At 40.6% G+C, this 15185-nt stretch overlaps 1 protein-coding gene across 2 annotated transcripts in view; it reads left to right on the top strand.

Moving 5' to 3' along the window:
- The window catches only part of b4galt2 (UDP-Gal:betaGlcNAc beta 1,4- galactosyltransferase, polypeptide 2), a 135091-nt gene that overhangs the window by 15400 nt on the left and 104506 nt on the right, over nt 1–15185 (top strand). For both annotated transcript variants that reach the window (XM_020591609.1, XM_020591610.1), the window contains exon 2: nt 5083–6157. In XM_020591609.1, the coding sequence (XP_020447265.1) occupies nt 5809–6157 (349 nt within the window). In that variant the 5' untranslated portion in view covers nt 5083–5808. The remainder of the gene's footprint in view (nt 1–5082; nt 6158–15185) is intronic.

Here is a 15185-nt window from a genome sequence, read left to right as displayed (position 1 = left end):
GGTGGAGTGCGATGTGTGATGAGGGTCGGCAGTCGGCTGTCGATGGCCCAGGTCTCGATGGGATGGGGCAATGGTTCGGCGGCCAGGCCTAGTAGCTCCACCAAACCGAGATCCATAAGATTGCTCCCGGCCCCAGAGTCCAGGAGAGCCAGGTGGGAAAACCTCTCGCCGCCGGTTTCTAAGAGCACAGGAAGACAGCAGCTGGTGATGGACCTGGTGGAAATGGTGGAACGGCCCGTCAGTGTCCCCACTTTCACTGGCGGACCCGCTCTTTTGGCCGCACCGGGCAGGCAGCGATGAGGTGTCCTGGTGATCCACAGTACAGGCATGACCCGGTGCGGATATGGCGGGCCCGCTCCTCGGGGTGAAGACGGGCGTGTCCCAGGTCCATCGGTTCCTCTGGAAAGTGGCGGTTGCTGGTGTTGGTGGCCCCCATACGGAGAGGAACCCGGGCCTCGACTGGTGGTTCCGCTGTGGCTCGGGTTCGTGGGGCTGACTGCCGCCCTGTTCGCTCTGTACAGGAATAACCCAGTTGTCTGTCAATCAGAATGGCCAAGTCGACTAAGGAGCTGAGGTCAGGGGGCTCGTCCTTAGTATTATGTTCGTGGTTGGTGTTTTAATTTTGGCTCATGTCTCATCCAGTAAAATGGAAGAGGCCAGATTTAAGATCTATACTGGAAGCAGCCACTCGTGGGAGCCACCATGGTGGCCATATTCTCTTCAGTCGATGCCGCAGACTGACTGAACTGAACTTGTGACTGAAAGGTTACCTGCTACAATTCCCCAAGCTCGGTTTTGACCGCTTGGCCCTGCACATGTGGTCCAGCTGACCAGCGGTTAACACAGGAGGACAAAGTGTTTCCAGAGCAGCTCGCACACAGTTAAACTGTGGAAGTTATGATTTCTGACACAAAGCTCTGCCTTTACATATTTTAGATAAAATCATTAATCTGACAACATGACAGCAATTCTTGTTCTTGACAGCATAGTTTGTTTTGAGCTGTCCCTTCACATTAAAAGCCCTCTGTTCCATCACAGACCATCTCTCCCTCCAGCATATGCTTGGCCTAGACTTTATTAAGTATGTACCATCACAAAATAACAGTCTGGCCACCCGTCTGGCAAGCAATTAAAATTCTAAGATACAGATGTTGTAGATATCATGCTAGCTTTAGCTGGCACCTTTCTACATCTAAATGCACTTCTTGATGTGTGTGTGTGTGTGTGTGTGTGTGCGCACGCGAGAGTTTCAAGTATGCAAGTGAGGCATCCCTTACATTTATGTGACAAGAGCAGAAATTATTAAACAAGTAGTGTATTAAAGAGTTTATTTAAAGCCTTAAAAAGTTTGTGTAGCCACACAGAAAACTTGTTTTACATATACTGTCTTCATTTGTGCTTCACACTCCATTGGCTGTATGGCAACCAGCTGACTTGGAACGTCCAATCATATTAATGCAGGTGTAGCATGGCCACTTCAACCAGGCCCTATTACCCCATTACCTCCCTTAAGATTCTGTTAAATTTAAACACAGATTAATGACTTTGAAATATTGATTGCAACTATTTATTGGCCCTTGGCCTGCAACTGATCATTATTTTCATTATTGATTAATCTGTTGATGAGGTCATTTAGTTTGACTGAAAGGTCCCAATATAGAAAAATATTTAGTTTAAATAAAATAAGAAAAGCAGGAAACTGCCTTTAGAAATCAGAGAATATTTAGCATTGTTTCACTATTTTTGCTTGAACTGCAACAATTAATTGATTACCAAAATAGGTGCAGATCAGTTTTCTGTTGATCGATCAGTTTGGCTATAACTGGATCTTTCTATCATGAGTCTTCCCCTGTGCAAAATATGAATTCAGCTTAAACCTGTCTTGTTATTGTAGATTTTTAAAATGTAATTTTATTAATTATACATGTCTAAACAGTAAAAGTCTTAAGTGTTCTGGTGGCACACTACAGGCTATAGTATATTGGTTTGTTGTGCATTAAAAGTTAAGCTTCTGAAATGAAATGGGAGTGTGAAGAATGCATTGGCACTGGCTCAGACTGTGGTGTCAGTGGTTTTGTGAACAACAAACAGTAGTTAAATGATATGTAAAAGGTGTGGAAGCTCACTATGGCTACATCCTCTTTCACAGTATTAGGATTAATCCACCATCCCCTGAAGAATGAGTTACAGTAGCATGGTTGTCAGCCTCTGTCACTGAAGCTGCACTTTCTGCAGCAGCTTCACACAGCGGTGAGTGCGCCCACTAATTTCTGTGGTGGGAGACACAATGGAATGTGCTACACAAAGCCTTATACATTATGAAGATGAGGCCATTACATACAGTACTGTACTGTTGTTGTTTTCATTAATCTTGCTTTGATTGTCTGGTATGCATTTCCATCTTTGGTGGTCTGTTACCTACTGTACCTACTCACTGATGATGATGATGATGGTCATCTCAAGGTCAAGGTCCCTTTATTGTCTCCTGTGGGTGAGAAATTTATTTCAGAAAAGGGGTAAAAGTACAGCAACAGCATAACCTGAAGTCTCAAAATGACACATAGCCTAACATAACATACACACATAACATAAAAATCCCGCAGTCCAATGAAGACCAGTGGGTAACTGATATCTAATATGTTTGTTAAACCACGGCCTTGTATTCACCTCACATTAGCCACTGTACCAGAGTCAAATTCCTCATGTGTCCAACACACCTGGCCAATAAAGCTGATTCTGATTTGTTGAACTACAGCTATTTAAACTCTTCCCCTGGACATCTGGATTCCTTGGTCTGCTCATTTAACAAACGTAATAGAGATAAAAATGGGCATTCGTATTCCACATACATTCATAGCATTTCTCTGTTGGTTTCTTAGACTTCCTCAGACTGTTATGGCATTTATTGCTATTATTAAAAAGCCAGGGATCCTTGAATAAACTTATTACATTAAGGACCTATTTCTCTCTATTACCACAGCTGTCTGTCTTTTCTTTTCTCTGTCCTTGGTCTTTCTCTGGCTTGTAATCCTCACTGTCTTCGTAGACTTATTCCTTGTTTTGTTGTCTCTCCAAAGTGAGGTTTACATATTAAGCTGAAAGTGAACACCCTGTGCTGTCATATAGACAATCCCTGTGAGAGGTCCCAGAGCGAGAAAGGAGGTAGAGGGAGACAGAACCAAGAGAGCAAACGAAAGAATTTTCTCTGCACTTTTCTCTTATTGTCTTTTGTTTTGGTCTGCTGACCTTTTTCAACATAAAAAAACAACAACTTGATAGTATTTGAGAAAGGTCAGCTGAGTGAAAAGTCAATAAAAAGGCTGAACCGCGTGTGGCTCTAGCTTTTTTTTTCTTTGTTTTTGTACCCCACATGAGAGACAAAGCACTGGTTTGTGTTGTATCTGCTCAGTTATCTGATGCATCTTCTGCAGCTGGATGTCTGGGGAAGAGAAGGACCTTGATCCTGTTTATGGATTCATTTCTTCTGTTTTCCTGTTGCTGATTCTTAACAGTGCTACACTTCACTCTCATACGGTTCAACACCTGTTGGACACTGTGGGCAACCTGTTTTCCCCTGAGCTCTGTGGATGAAGCAGAAAATGGAGCACAACTTTTCTGTCTGACTGCTTGACTACATGTTTGAAGAATTTCGGCCTGATAACATCACATGCCAGCCCATTTAGTCACTGAAGAACAGCGTGGCTAGGAAATAAACCCTGACCTGCACCAGCATTGTCGTGTGATCGGCATGCGTGGTCTGGGTCATTTGCTCATATTATTAACTAGCAAGTTTCATACGCATTCACAACCGCACCATTCACATACACACAGACCCCTTGAGACTCAGTCTTGGCAGTCTAGACTTTGCTGCCCACAGACAAAAGCCAGGCGCTGTAAGAGGCAGCCAACTGTCTGGACAAGCAGCAGCAATCAGCTCAGCCACCCTACATATGTTTTAGTTTGCTGTAGCCTCTTCCTGTCTAATCTGAAATGAGTAATCGTTAGTTGCAGCCTACTGTACCTTCTTTGATGACACCAATTAATAATAGATTAACAATTTTTGCCAAGGCAGCTGCCTCTGACAACGTTTAAAAAATGACTTCTTTGTTAGGAAACTTAAACACAATCCCTCTCCTTCCCATTCAGGATCAGCTTTCATCTCTTGGTTCTGCAGACTAATGTTGGTCCTTACCAAAAATGTGTTCAGTTGTGATATCCAGCTCTATTTAACATGGTTTTACACTACAAAACACCCAGGCCAAGTAGTTTAGGTTAAAGTATCAGATTAGTATATACAAAACTGACAAGATATTGAATGACATAATAATAGCTTTATGCTAAAGATGTTATTCAACTGTATCTCTTCTTCTCATCGTGGTCGATGTATCAGTTCTACAGTGTAATTTTGCAAAAATATTTTCATGGCTGTCGATTTGTCGTCACAGAGTCCGATGTCATTCATGGTTTGTTGTCTGCTTCAGCTTCATCTTCCTCTTTTCATTCACTGATTGGAAACACCATAAACCTACAGAAAGCATCACCAGTGGGAAAAGCTCTAAGTGCCCCCTCTTGTTCTCCTTTGCTCATATGGTCACCGCATTGAGTATTCCCACTTGCCATTTCATTCCACCATAAATGCTTTTTAAACCACTTGACTGGAAAATTGACTTGGCATGTCAATTCAGCCGAACCACCCCAGTCAAGGCTCCTTGTTTGCTTGTGTCTGTTGATGCTTTTGTTGTTTAGTCTGTTTCTGTCAAATTGTCAAGTGTATTTCTTTTTCTACTGAGAGTGAACTTCTAAATTTATTGCTCTTTTCAATCAGGCTGTATGGAATAAGAACAAGGTCACTCAATAGGCCTAAAATGCCAGAGGAAGATCGATAATGTTCAGTTTGATTTTGTGCAGGGAATAATACAACAGGTCACTGTATTGAGTGAAAATGCACAGCTAAAAACATTAACATTATTTAACAGCACAGAGCCATCCATTTACTTAAACATAATCAGTTTAATTAAATAGCATTTAGCATTGATTTGGCCTCATCCTAATTTATTTTCCTTTGTCTTTATTTTCCTCCAGGGGCCCGAGACTTTCCTGGTTTAAGGCTACCAACCAAGAGGCCAGCATTTGGGTGATCACCAACCAACAAACTGCAAATGTGACTGATATGACGCCATATGTTTACCGAAACATCAGCTCTTGTCAACAAACTGATGAGCGCTTGTCAGCGGCAGCCAGTCGTGTGCCATCGCTGGGATCACTTTTGGTTGGCTGTTTGGAGCACTAGTTCTTGGACTGATAGGATTGGCTTTTAATAGTGGCATACCACATGGCCGCAGCAGCAACTTCACACTGCGATAGTGACTAAGTCAACATATGATCACATGTAAATATCAGAGCCATCCTACTCTATATGCACCAGGTGCCTTATGTCTTAGATTACACTGAACTTGGTATTTATACATATTTGCCATATTTAAAATGAAACATTACTAGTTCTTAAATGACCAATCTTCTGGGATCAAGGCTGATGGAAACATTTTAGTACTTTTGTCATGCGGGGAAACTGGGTACACACACAACCAGCGGGCATCTCAGACTTTTGGTGGAGCTGATGGTGTAGCCTCCCTATCTTCTTTAATGACCCCATGACCCCTGCAGAAGTATCATCTAACCACATTTTAATTAGAGATCTCACAGCAGCTGATATTACCCACATGGTTGTCGGTATGACTGCATGCCTGTAGCTTCACCACGCCAGCTTTGTCGTGGCTGGCCATCACAGGACAGCCACTTTCCTCGGCCATGACCCGGCTGATGTTGGGCCGGACTCTGGAGCGCATCTGTAAAGGTGTCCTGCTGCTCTGCCTGCTCCACTTCCTCATCATGATGATCCTGTACTTCGACGTGTACTCACAGCGCTTTGACCTCTTCAGCCGCTTCAACAACGGACGCAACGGATCGAGGAATAATGGCACCGGAGCAGCTGGGAGCGGACATCATTATTATTATTACAACCTTTCCAAGCCCAACACAACATTAGCCAGCTATCTGGCCACGGGCGAGCAGCTGGCCCTGAGCATGCAGCCGGAGACCAATCAGACTCCTTCCCTCAAACCGCTGCCACCATGCCCCGAGAACCCGCCTGGCCTTGGTGAGTAACAGTCTTATTGAGGTCTCCACCACTTCCTGCTTTTAAGAATGACTCATGTATTGAAGTTATTACAACACAAAATGATTCTCATAAGTCAAAAGGTAATGTAAATGATAACGTCATATTTTTGACAAGTCTGCATTATAGTGCTGGTCTTTTATTATTCTTCAACAACTGTCTTGCACATGAAGTCATAAAAAATATGATGTCTCAGTCATGTTTTGTGTAGGAAAAATATTAATTACAAATGTCCACAAGCTTGAAAAAATTGTATACAGTATATATGTTTTTTTGGACATATTTCCTAACTTTCCTTTACCTGTAATGGGAGCAAGAAGAACGCTGCCTTGTGTCTTGTGCTTTTAGTACAATATGTTTATGCTCGTGTGTTGTTTAAACCAGATACCACAGTTAATGCTGTGTTCATCCTGTTGTAGTTCTGTTGCAGTCCACCCTGTAGCTCATAGTCATGTCTCTGATCTGTGTTTTGAAGGTTTTGATCGGCACGAGCAGTTTGAGATGGGATTTTTCTCTTTTAATGACTTTCTGCCTCCTGATTCTCCTTTTCCATTGACCTATTTGCTCGATTTGCTTGTCCAGCTGGCTTATTGGGTGTTAGGCCCAGCATATATTGTATGCTGAGAATGTAAACCTGGAGGATTTGGACATCATTGATTAGTGTAATGAATAGGGGAGATGAGACCTTGATTGGAGCCCGATGCTACAGGGAACTACTTTAAATTCAGGAAATAAATTCATCTTCAGTCTTATTCCAATTATCGGGAGAGCAGGTGTAGCCATGATTTTGTTTTTCCGGGTCAGCCTACAACATAAAATGGATTTAATATCAATGATTTACACTGTGGTATTTCAGAATTATCGACTCACAGCGGAGAGGTTAGCAGAGACTCACAGATCCATGCAGTCGGACACATACGCATGTTTTATTCTAATTATACTTCACACTTGCTGCAGGTTTTTAGACTAATCCTATAATCTTCTTTGTGTATTCAAGTTTATAAATCATCAGTTTCAGCCTTCATCAGCAAAAAGCTTTTTAATTAACCAGCAGTGACATTATACATATATGTACACACACACGCACACACACATATACTCACAAGTAAATAAAATCATAGTTACACTCAGCTACACTGGCTCAGCTACATAACTTTGAGGAAAATGTGGAACTTGTATATATGCATGAGCGCGCACACCCATCATCAGTATCCATCCAACCAACAAACCAGTTGCTGATTGAGTCACACTAAGGATGGAGTTTACTAAATCTATAATCATGTGGTGGACACACACTCTGTCACACACCGTCTCTTGCTCTCTATGTCATGAATGCTCATAGATAACAGCTCAGAAAGGAGGAGCTAACTACTGTAGAGTAGACTCGACCTGTGAGCCGAGTCCTGTTTATTATAACAGTCAGTTGATCCTGATACCAGTGAGGCCAAAAAACCTGCTATACTCTGCTAAACCCCCACTCGCTTATGTGTTTTGTTAATTATTCCTTCATTTTGATGTTTGAGCTGTGCCGAGTAGGAGGAGGAAATTTCCTCTGTGCTCACCTTAAACCTGAGCAAATGAATGAGCAGGATTTGTAACCTCATATGTTTGGATGCCAGTCACGGTCCAGTACAAAACATGTGTGATGTGAAAACGTCAAGCCTCCAGCGCTTTTCGACATTCTTAAATTCCAATATGCTTCCTGTTTAAAACAAACAAAAAAAAAAAAACCTGTGCAATTTGGTACCAATTATAGAGAAAGTAAACAGTTTTAATCTGGTAAACTACCAACTAATAATAAGCATTAATCATTGCAACAGGTAAGCCCAAAAAGGCAAAAATATTGTCTGTTTGAATTTAGATTTACATGTATGTATGGAAAATAAAGTTTCAAAAATATTAGAGTATTTATATGGCAGCTCTTTGAGGGATTTTTAAAATTTCCCCTTACGAACAGGATCATCATGAACCAGTTGTGAGAGACTTTGTAGAGCGGTGTGACAACCACGTCCTTAACAAAACCTAAGATATGGTCATTGACCTCAGGAATACTTCTCTCTCTACCCCCCAGCTGTGATTAAGGGCTCACTTATTGAAGCAGTTGAGTGGTACAAGAACCTGGGAACAACAGCTGACAAAAATATGAACTTAACACATCTGCGTTCTGCAGAAAAGGTCTGCACAGATTTTCTGCACAGACTGAGCACTTTTAATATGGACAAAACATTGCTTATTTTATTTATGAAGTATTTTTTCCAGTCCATTTGAACCTTTTGTATAATCCCTTGGTTTGGGAACCTTACTGTGCAAAACAAAAGTTGTCTGTCTAAAATAGTCAGCGAAATAACTGGCTCTCTCTGATGAGTTAGAGGAAGACATGGTCAGTCTTGTCTGTCCCTGACCACACTCTATTGGAGGATTTTTTTTTTCTTACCCTTGGTCTGGGCAGAGAAAGAAGACCCCCCCAGGGTAAAATGTAATCGGTACAGATTTTCCTTTGTTTCTTGTGCAATTAATGCACTTAATAAGTCTTAACTGTATTTGTTCTGCAGCACCTTATTATGGTTTCCTATTATTATTATTATGCTCAACTTGCACTAAGTCCTGTCTGCATTTCTCAGCAGCAGTATATTAGCACTTTACTGTGTTTTTAAAGAATATTTACATTTTATTCTTGGCTGCTTTGCTGTTACTGTTATTAGTGTGATTAATGTCCCTTCTCCTCTTATATGTTGTGTTCATGTTTTTGTCCTCCTACTGCAAATCAAATGTCCCTTCAAGGGAAAATAAAGATCTGAATCTTGGCTACTTATTATTGGTACCAGATAAAATGTTCTAGGAAATTATTACAGTATTGTACAATAAAGAATTATCCAAATTTCCGACCCACAGCTTTTATTGCACCTCCCCATTTTCCATATCATTATTATTATTATTATTATTATTGTTGTTGCTGATAGTTGTTTATTGAGAATGTTTCATTTTATTTATTCAAATATGTTTATTAATATAGCATGTAGTGGTATGATGATAAATGATATAATATGATGATGTGATGTAACACATTTTAGTTTCTTTGATCAAATAATACTTAGTAACACCTCAATGATGGAATAAAGACGTTTCCTATTTTGTCCCTGTTCTGTAAATGAGCTTTATAAATTTAATCCCTCGCGAGCTGCATTGTGGACGTGTCAACATTTTTTTTTTTACTGATTGCTTTTCTCATTTGATAATGACTTTTGTAGCATGCTTTGAAATTGGGAGTGGGAGATAAAGCTGTCAGGTTGATTCGTCTGAAGCTGAGGTTCACTGATTCCATTATTTGGCCTGGAATTGGCTGTCACTGACTCTAGATTTGGCATTCATAGCAGACACAGGTGTACTCTTGTAGCTTATCTCTGCCTTTTCTCTGTGATGGAGTGGCTGCCTGCGGGCTGTAATGAGCAGGAAGGCAGAGAAAGACTGAGGGAGTCTGTTTGTCAGTCACAGGTGCAGAGACACAGAGAGAGAGAGAGAGAGATCTAATGCATGGTGGTATGATGGCTGGTATGAAGTGAGACAGACAGAGAGGTGGGATGGAGTGAAGGAAGGAACAGCAGGTGGAGAGGTGAGAGGGTGTAGAGGGAAAAAGAGAGACACACACACACACACACACACACACACACACACACACATATATATATATATATATAGAAATGGGGTGGGAGAGAGAGAGAGATAAACAAACAAACAAACAAGCCCTTGGCTGTCCCAGAACACCAGCTGACAGGTGCTGCAGTATGAGTGGCTAGTTTTTGTCCTGGCTGTGTGTGTGAACTTGCATGTAGGGTATGCACATCAGCTGTTTGTCAAAAATGTAACCTAGGCACTGACAAATACAGCTGAAGAAAGTGATGTTTGTCATTGAGAAGTTACATCTTTTTAAAGTAAAAATAGAAAGGTCTGGGGCAAGGCTTTCCAGTGTGGGTGCTGTATTTTCCTTCCAATTCCCTGGAAACATAGTGCATCATTTCCTATAAATTAGCTGGTATTTAGCTGCTAATTACTAGGACATTTCCAAAAAAAAGCCTACACAGTTTGGTACTAATTATAAGGGAAAAGAAAAAGTGCTAGTTTGTTATGTACTGTAATGGCAAGCACCCACTAGTTGGTTATATTTGAGTTTTTAAGAAACAGCTATGTCGAAAAATGTTCATCAACTGATGTCAATATCCATAAGTTCTTAGTATTTTGTTAGAGGTCCAGATTGTGGAAATTAGGTGCTAATATGTTTAGAACTGCTGAGTCTGTACAGATGTGTAGCATGGAGTGTATTTTATTTGTTTTTCATCATGTCAGTTAAAAAAAAAAACTAAATAAATCATTAAACTGTAGGTAACCTTGCAATTTAAACAATATACAACATGAACATCTGAAAAATTATGTAATTTAAAATCAGAGGCAACATTTTTTAGTACTTTAGGTAAATAAAACAATACATTTATGTACCACATTGAAGTTCCTCTTAGGTTTAGCACTTTGGTTAATGTCAGTGAAAGATGGAGGATTTTGTTGAATATCATTAAAAGCATCATATCTCCATATTTCCTGTATTAAAGTAGAAACGGTGATTTTTTTTTTTTATACTTAACCATAGAATTTGTAATAATAATTTAGTTACTAGATGTTAAATACCAAGATCAGACATTGTTACACACTCAAGTCTGTTTGGTATGTGAAAAACTGTTGTATAAACCTTTTGTGGCTGTGGAGGGAGCTGCATGAAATCTGATAAATGGCTTCAAGTGGTGTCACTTGGTTGGGTTTGAAGTTTGGAAATTGAAACAATCTAGGTGAATTACAAAGAAGGGAGCTCAGCAGAACTCTGTAGCCCGCTGCACAGCTCTGCTTGAGGCTTGTGGCTCAAGGCTTCATTAGCTGCTATGAAAGCAGGTGTTCCTTCTCATCTACACCGAACTTCAGTGTGTTTGGTTTTGATCTGCGAGTATTTAATAAGCAATTTTCTACTTGTGGGCAGTGGATGCGCAGACATCCATGTGGGTTTGTGCGTGTCTTCTGAAGCTTGATCCCTATTATTTTGCTCTTGCTATTAATCACTTCTTCCTCCACACACGGCATGTGAGATGCTTAAGCATACAACCACACACAAACACAGACACACACACACACACACACTGCACATTCACATACAACTCAGCGGGGAGTTAAAAGCTATTTTCTAGGTCTTGTTTTAATTGGATGCTCTGATCAAATTTAATTAGCAAGAATTAACTGTCTTCTTGTGTAAAACTGGATGCCAGATGCAGAAAAAGGTGCACCTGAGCCGCCCTTATCAAGTTGTTGCACATTAGGCTACAGAGAAAAACTTTAAAGTAATGTCGTCTGCATAAATTTCTGTTACTTCCATATTTGGGGGGTTGGGAGGTGACCATGTTCCTCATCCACGTGTCAAGTGTTAGCTTGGTGCTTAGGCCGGAGATGGGGGGAAGCTGTTAGCCTTTACCAGATGTGGAATAATTCACCTTCTGGTACCTCTAAAGTTGTTTAGCAGTGGCCTGAATAAGTATGTGAACCATTAATGCATACATTTCTTCATAAAATGCGACCTGATCTTCACCTAACCCACATGTCTAGACAAACACATTGTGTTTAAGCTAATAAGACATGAGCAGTTAAAAGCTTTGTGTCTTTAATGAACAGACCCATTAAACATTCATAGTGTTGTAAGTGAACCCTTGGAACTGGTCGAATCACCTTTGGCACTTCTTGTAGCTGTGGATCAGACCTGCACAATGTTCAGGAGGAATTCTGGACCTTTCGTCCTCACAGGACTGCTTCAGCTCAGCCACATCCTTGTCTGATGTGGCTGTCTGGTGTCAATCACAGCATGTTGGGTTTGCCTTTTCTGTTGCTCTGGGCTTCTTTCTTACCTCATTGAACATTCTGCGTTGTGCCTTTAGAGTCACCTTAGCTGGGTGCAGACTTCTAGCTGTGGACTGATGGATATCTAAACTCTTTGAGATTACTTTGTAACCCTTTCCAGCTTAATACAGATCAACCACAAGATGAGTGATTTATTTTTTTAAGCTCTAACCCACACCTCCATTCTTGTTTCCCCTGAGTGGACTCCATGTTTGTTGTCCCCTGACTCCAGTTAGCTTTTGCTAATGCTGTTATCCTAGGGGTGCACAGACTCCAACCTATACTGTTGAAATGATGTATTCAGTATTTTGTGTGTTATTAGTTGAATTAGGTTGTGTTTGCTCATAATTATAACTAAAATAAAGATCTCACCATATTTTAAGACACATTTATACATAAATGCAGGTGATTCCAGCTGGGTTTCCTTAATTTTTCTTCTGAACTGCCTCGGTAGCCACCTGTAAACCTACATGCTGGATTTATTTCAGAGTTGAGAGGTGTGTGAACTTTTATTTAAGCTTTCTTGTGAGGACGGGAGAGCTCATGGGGTTAAGCCAGTTGCTATTGGTCAGTAAATGGTTGTGTTAAATACAGAAATGTGATATATGGCTGTGGCAGTAACTTTGGAGTTGTTGGAAGGCACCTTGGATGGAGTTGGACTGAGTAATGAAACATTTCACTCTTCCCCATCAGTAAAATGTGAAAATAATATTGAAACATCTTTTAGAGCCAGGCTGGATCCAGGGAGGCCCAAGGCGCTCTTCCCCTCCTATCACCATCACCCAGTATGGAACCAGTGGTTTTATGACCTTTCTCCAACATTATTAATGGGGAGGTTAAATCGGGCTTCTAAGGTTGAGAACAATGCACTGTGTTAGCTCAGTCAGTGGAGCGCCAGACATATGCATTAAAGGTAGGGTTGGTGGTCCTTTTCAGAAGCATTTTTTGTTTCTGTAAATATCTTGAACGACTCTTTTCATCCTGATGGAAATTAATACATTTAATGCACAGTGGTGGCAGTAGGGCTAAAAAAAAAAAGCCTGACCGATAATTTTACTCATCCCAAGCAAAACCACTGAATGGCCTACCTGCCTGTCGGCCTAATTCCTACTTGTGTGCACTCTACCCTTGCACTCAATGCTTCATGGCTAATCTGCTTCATAACAGATAGAAAGAGGACAAAAAGCCCACTGTCCTAGAAATAACATTCATACCAGACAATTATCCACCTCTGATTTGCATCCAGTGCCAATAGTCAGTGCCAGTACAGGATGTATAGCGGGTTGCTTTTTATGTAACCAAGCAAAGCAACCGTGTGGATAGGTGTGTAGAGCACAGTCCTGTCACAGTTCATTTTTTTATTAAGCATACCCACAACCATGCTGCAGTTGCCACCTATTGTATAGATGTAGAAAGTGAGAATCTGGCCCTTGACATAAAAGAAACTGAGTAATCACTGAATGGAATTCACGTTTTTTCAGTCTTCTAATATCAGTGTTTTTGTTTAGCAACTGGGCTGCAAAAAGAGATGCTTTGTATTAAGCCTAGTATTATATTAAAGGCCGAAAATCTCCATCTGAGTTCAATCTAGTAGGTGTTTATGAATATGAATAACCTAGACATCCCTTGTATGTGCTGGAATTTCCATTGTATGCAAATTTTCTGCTTCAGCTTAACACCCGGTAGATGGACATTAGATTGTTATCGGCATATTTTATGTTATTACAGCCACTCATGTAGTGGTTTGCAGTTACATTAATAAATACTTGTATCTGCTTACTACAATATTATAGTTATATATGTTATAAACCATTTGTTAGGTGTTACTGTTTAGAAATGCTAAATGGGCAGACTTGAAGGAAAATGTTACCCAAAGCAAGTGTAATCGTGCAAAGGCTTAATTAATCAGATTTGTCTTCCCACTTTATTTCCAGAAATGCTAAAACCACAGTATATCCATCTTACTGTGCAGCATACACCTGATAACTTACAAGCATTTACAGTTTTCTATTTAAAATAAAGCAGTAGAGCATACCAGGAATTAACTAATGCCAACCATGCCATTCTCATGATGTTCTGTTTTACTGATAAACATTGTAAACTCTGACAATAAAATTCAAGAAACAACCTTAGGATAATGTGACGTAAAATCACCCAGGAATTCATGTCTTGTGCCAGTGTTCCTTCACCTATTGCTGTGTTTATTAGGTAAGGAAATAACATCAGTCCGGTGAGGAAGGAAAACGGCCTATTTTCCTCACGACTTTCAATCAAGCCAATAAACAAGGTCATTCCCTTCAGAAACACATTGCTATGCACTCCCACGCAGCAAGGAAGCCAAAGCGGCAGAGGCAAAGGGCTCTTGACAACATAATGGCTGTCATAACTTCATTGAAAATGGTCCCGTTTCCCTTCCTCAATGCCGTTCACTTCTTTCCACAGGATCCTTTCCATCTGCGTACTGATTTTAATTTTTTCCTAGCCAATTAAATTGTCCAACCTTTAATTGGTTTATCTTGGTATTTGTTTGTTGGATGTACTTCCTGCACCAGCTCAGGAAGTTTGACCTGCCTCAGGAGCTGCTGATACAGATCTAGAGGGGAATCATCGAGTCTGTTCTCTGCACCTCCATCTGGTTTGGCTCAGCAACCAAAGAGGACACAAACAGACTCCAGCAGACAGACAGGACGGCAGAAAGAATAATCTGAGCCCCCTTTCCCTCCATGGAGCACCTGTACACCTCACAGGTCAAAAAAGGGCAGAGAAGATTTCTGCAGACCACTCACATCCTGGACATAAACAGTTTGAGCTCCTCCCCTCTAGACAGTGCTACACGCCCTAACAACCAGACACAAGGACAGTTTCTTAACCCATTCCATCACTCTGATAAACAGTTAATCCATGTTTTATGACAGGACACAGCAATCACCCCAGTGCAATAAACTGTAAATATAACCACTGTATATGTCAATCTGGAAGCTTTTCTGCCTAATGTGTATCTATCTATCTATCTATCTATCTATATAGATATAGATATAGATATAGATATATATAGATAGATATATATTTACACAGTATGTATATA

Source organism: Monopterus albus, unplaced genomic scaffold (genome assembly GCF_001952655.1).
Source record: "Monopterus albus unplaced genomic scaffold, M_albus_1.0 scaffold14.1, whole genome shotgun sequence".
Lineage (NCBI taxonomy): Eukaryota > Metazoa > Chordata > Actinopteri > Synbranchiformes > Synbranchidae > Monopterus > Monopterus albus.
Note: the sequence above shows the minus strand (reverse complement) of the source record. Positions and strands in the feature narration are given on the sequence as shown.